The sequence below is a fragment of the Trichoplax adhaerens genome, genomic scaffold (assembly GCF_000150275.1).
Source record: "Trichoplax adhaerens TRIADscaffold_4 genomic scaffold, whole genome shotgun sequence".
Classification (NCBI taxonomy): domain Eukaryota; kingdom Metazoa; phylum Placozoa; class Uniplacotomia; order Trichoplacea; family Trichoplacidae; genus Trichoplax; species Trichoplax adhaerens.
In genome coordinates this window covers 6944670-6949455 of record NW_002060946.1, presented here as the reverse complement: position 1 = coordinate 6949455, position 4786 = coordinate 6944670, and the positions used below count along the sequence as shown (strand labels likewise).

Sequence of the window (4786 nt, the reverse complement as noted above, 5' to 3'; positions counted from 1 at the left end):
TACTATGCTCATCATAATCTATACTAATCAAGGATTGATCAGGAGGATTTTCTATATCCTTCTAGTGGCACAGCAATGATTAATGTACCTTTGCAGCAACACTAATTCTCGCCAGGCATTTATAGCAAGCAATCTCTTTCTATACTATAGAATCATCCATGCTTATTAGAAATTATATATCCATGTTCAATATAGCATTTCACAAATCAATTGAAGAATATTTCTCCAACAAGTTACATCAAAGCCATTACTCTATGCGTCAAAACAACAATCACTATACTGACAATAATCCATCATGACAATCAATCAATCAAAAAAAAATATGAAAGGTAATAGAAAGGTGTTGCTATCCCCTGCTATGACTAGTCTTGAACCTTTCCTTTCCCTTCTAGCAATATTCATTACAGCTATTGATTTAGAACAATAATGTCCAAGCATATTATTTTCTATAATTACTGTAAATAAAGTGTCTCTGTGACACAGTAGCAAGAGCTTTAGTATACTTTGCTATCATTAGCCTTTACTTCCTTTGCCTTTGCTATCCGTTCATTATTCATCATGATACTAAATCAAGCGTTAACATTGAAAAAAGAATTCTATTTCAATCTTGCATTTTCTGCACACTTTTCTGCAAACAGGGGTATTTTTCTTCCCACGGTAGAGATATTCATCGTAGCCATTGATTATATTTATAACAACCTGGATAATGCTCAATTCAACAGGAAGGATTCTACATACCTTTTGATGACACGTATATTTTTTATCCCTCCATACTTTGCAATAAAATCGTATAAGCAGCTTCATGATAATCCGTAAAAACTAGTCTAGTATACCATTAACTTAACATGAAGACTGATACTCAATATGTAAATAAAAATTTTATAATACAAGTGTTGTAGCCTGTCTAAAATAGTAACTTATACTTCATTACCAACAAGTATCAAACTAAATAATGCAATATTTTACAAATTTAACGAATACAAATTTAATTTTTAAATCTATTTTTATAGCAACAAATTGTCACTTATACATTGTGGATTAATTCACAATTGAAAAAGATCTCTGGACAACGCCAAATTTATCAATTTCAAGATGATCTTCGAGATGGGGTTGCCTTGGCACAACTTATTGCTGCATTAAGTAAGTCTGTAGTAGGTTAGTTGGAATTAATTTTATCATTATCGTAATACTTGCACCTAATTTTGCGTAGCTATTCATTTGATAATAATGAGCAATCAGGAAGTATAATGTCAACGAATACTTTCTAGAACACATTACGAGTCTTGCAATAATCGTTCGTGATTTTATGCCTTAATGAATTGAATGATTACTATTTTTAAGTAGAGTGATAATCGCCTATAATTATGATCGAAATTTAGAAAAGTAGGAGATGAGTGTGACTATATTGATTATTTTGAAATTGTGAAATAATTTTACATGTCCATTCGTTGGCTAATTTATTATTGGCCTTCTGAAATGAACGATAGTAAATTGTAGTATTAATCATAGTACGACTGTACATAACCATTGCAATCATCATCTGTAATTTGTCACATCGATTAATGGAATAACTAGTAATCTTCAAGAAGGGATAATATCGCCATGTACTGCATTAACCCCCTTTCGAAATACCGTAATAATCGCAGAGGATTGCAGACATCAATCAATTAATGAAATGATTATTAACGGTTAGAAGAAGATGATAGAAGTATTGACTGTGTCGATCAATATACGCAAGCATCGCAATAATAGCATAAGATTTCACGTGTCCATTAAATAATTCTTAATCTTTAGCAGAGGATAATATATAAAAGTATTTATAGTGCTTGATTAGCCTACGAGCATAGCAATAATCGCATAGGACATCAAGCATCAATTCATTGAGTGATACTAACCTTCAAGAAAGGATAATATATAAGTGTATATCACGTTGATTATTGAAGAGTAGAAGGTAGTAGGATATACGTAAGTGTAGACTATATTGATCGTTTTAGAATATGTCCATAATCGCATATAACTTGTTATAAATCGGATCTAGTTTGTGAAAGAATGGACCAAGTATACCCCCAAATGTATAACAAGGATATTTTGTAATGCTTTATAATCTTACTTCTTTATTCGGCAAATTCTTAACTATCTATTCTCGAAAGTGGAACTTCCGCTTCAATGTCGTCCATCCAAATATTACTTTATTGAGCGTTATTGCACTCCTCATTCTCAGATATTTATTTATAAGTGCTGGCAGCGTTTGATTAGCATACCAGCATCGCAATAATCGCATAGGATATCAAATTATTAATTCATGTATTAGTGAGGCCAACCTTTAGGAAAGGATAATACAAGCATGTATCACGTTAATCATTTTAAGAGTAGAAAAGCAGTAGGATGTAAATGTAGACTGTATTAATTATTTTAGACTATCGCCATAAACGCATATAATTTGTTATGAATTGGATCCAGTATACGGAAGCATGCACAAAGTATAACCCAAATTGACGACAACAGTTTTTGGTTATTCTTTTTCATACTATCTCTTTATTCGGCAAGTTCTTAACAATCTACTGTGGTAAAGTAAACTTCCTCTTCAATATTGTCCTTCCAAATTATTTTATCTAGCGCCTTTCCACTCATCATGGTCAGCTATTTAATACATCGGTAGCTATCCTGATGATTTAGTCAATAACTCTTACTCGCACTGACAATCTATCAAATTTATACGTTACACTTACTAATTTAACCAAAGATTCCAATTAAGCAATTCAATCCGATCTAGGAAAAGGGAACGATTGCTAGCTAAACTAACATTAATTACCGTACTACATATTATGTTCATTGCAGGAATAGTGCTTAAGTTCGCTTAATCTATCGCCTTTTAATGTGCCTTAGCAAAACGAAAACCATTATAGAATTATCTCCTATGATCAATAATTTACCATTCCTCAAGTCTTAAATATCAGATCCCCCGATTCTACTATAGCTACCATTTCAAATTAGATTAAACACTTAAAATATTGAACGAAGCCGCTAATCGACTTTATATACTCTATTAACAGTAATTAAAGATGAATCAATAGTCCAATGATAACCAACTAATTACCGCTGTTACTGTCAAATCATGTATACTCTATTTACAGTGCCGTTTTTTTTATAGCAACGACAATAATTACATACAGTCCATCAAATTACTCAACCAATTCTTTATTAGCTAGTATTGCTAGAAAGTTGCGATAGCAGTGACTGCTGTTAGTAAGCCACTACTCGGCTATTTATAGATGTCAAATATGAAATAGCAAAATTTATTGATAGCAAGAAATGTCTCTAAGTGTTTCTAGCTATTGCCAAGTTTATTAAAGCAGCCATAGTATTCTCTCTGATAATTATATGCGTACATCACTCACAATTTTGTTCACTTAGGCGGCGAAATTCTACCTGGCATCGATAATAATCCTGAAACAATTGAAGCTTGTCAAAATAATGTCGACCGAGTCTTACAATTTATGGCAGCTAAACGCATGCAAATGCACCGAACAGTAGCAAAAGGTAAATAACAAACTATAATAGAAATCGCCATTAATTTTATCATAAAAATAACATCAATCCTTCGGAATGATTGAATTCAATTTGATAGACATTGTTGATGGCAACATTAAAGCTACCATGAGATTGGTATTAGCTATCGCTGCCCATTATAAACCTCATAGCGTTAAACAATCAAGCTATACCAATAGATCAGCCTATCATTCATCTACTCTTGATCGCCATACATCCTACAATATATCCAATGATGGTCACAATTCTGATAAAAGTGCCCGACGAGCGCAATCAAGTACCGATAATTATTTATCTGCAGGAAGTACATCACAGTTATTAAGGAATGGCCTAAGCACAGACAGTGTACCCTCTAGCGATGCTAGTGGCCGACGAAGATCCAAATCGCCTAGTAGAAAAAAGTTACCAGCTGGTCAAGCCCCAAAAGTAATACGAAAGAAATCGTTTAATCATAATGATAGTTCGGATGACAACCACAATCGATCTCAAGACGCACAATATAAATATGTTACGGCTAGTGTTCATCAAATATCACCATCTCGGAATAGCTATAATTCAGATGATCGCAGTCAAAATTCAACACCTGGACTTGCTGTTACTGACGACCAAATAATATTACAACATTCTCCCATCCAAGATAAATCAAAAAGCAGACGAGGAAAGGTGAGTCAATTTATTTTAATATAAAACTTATAAGGATAGTAAAATTGTATAGCTTCGATATCAGACTGTCCATCTTAAATTATTAATTGAAGAGAAAAACTACTCGAAAGGATTTCATAGAATATTTCCATTTCCTTCACAGCCTTACTTTTAAATTAATGATGATAATAATATAGTCGAGTATAATAAAAGTATTTACGGATGCGATAGGATAAACTATTGAACATTATTTTTTTTAGTATGGAGACGAAGTAAGTTCACATCCATCTGACGATAACAGCATGTCGAATAGCGCATCATTAGAAGAATATTACAAGGTATGACAATTAAATCGGATTTTCATTTCATCGCTGAGATGACTAGTTTGATCACTGTCCGTTCGTATATTGGCTGCAAGCTACATTTTATCCGCCGACAGCGATGTACTAGCAACTACTTGGGACTATAGCACTAGAGTACTTCATATGTACTGGTACTAACTTGCGTCATTATCGTTCTTACAAACTGTAGAATGAAATTTTAACTTATCGAAAAGAATTAATCAGTTTACAAGGCACCTTGGTATGTTACTAAT

The 4786-nt window shown here is 32.9% G+C and overlaps 1 protein-coding gene across 1 annotated transcript in view; it reads left to right on the top strand.

The window, feature by feature from the left end:
• Window positions 1-295: 295 nt before the first annotated feature.
• TRIADDRAFT_55981 (uncharacterized protein) overlaps window positions 296-4786 on the top strand; it is a gene marked incomplete at both ends in the record, with an annotated part of 8987 nt that continues 4496 nt past the window's right edge. Inside the window, 7 exons of the mRNA XM_002112153.1 lie at window positions 296-329; window positions 639-640; window positions 1011-1140; window positions 3415-3540; window positions 3629-4212; window positions 4452-4529; window positions 4723-4773. Coding sequence (XP_002112189.1) covers window positions 296-329; window positions 639-640; window positions 1011-1140; window positions 3415-3540; window positions 3629-4212; window positions 4452-4529; window positions 4723-4773 — 1005 coding nt within the window. The remainder of the gene's footprint in view (window positions 330-638; window positions 641-1010; window positions 1141-3414; window positions 3541-3628; window positions 4213-4451; window positions 4530-4722; window positions 4774-4786) is intronic.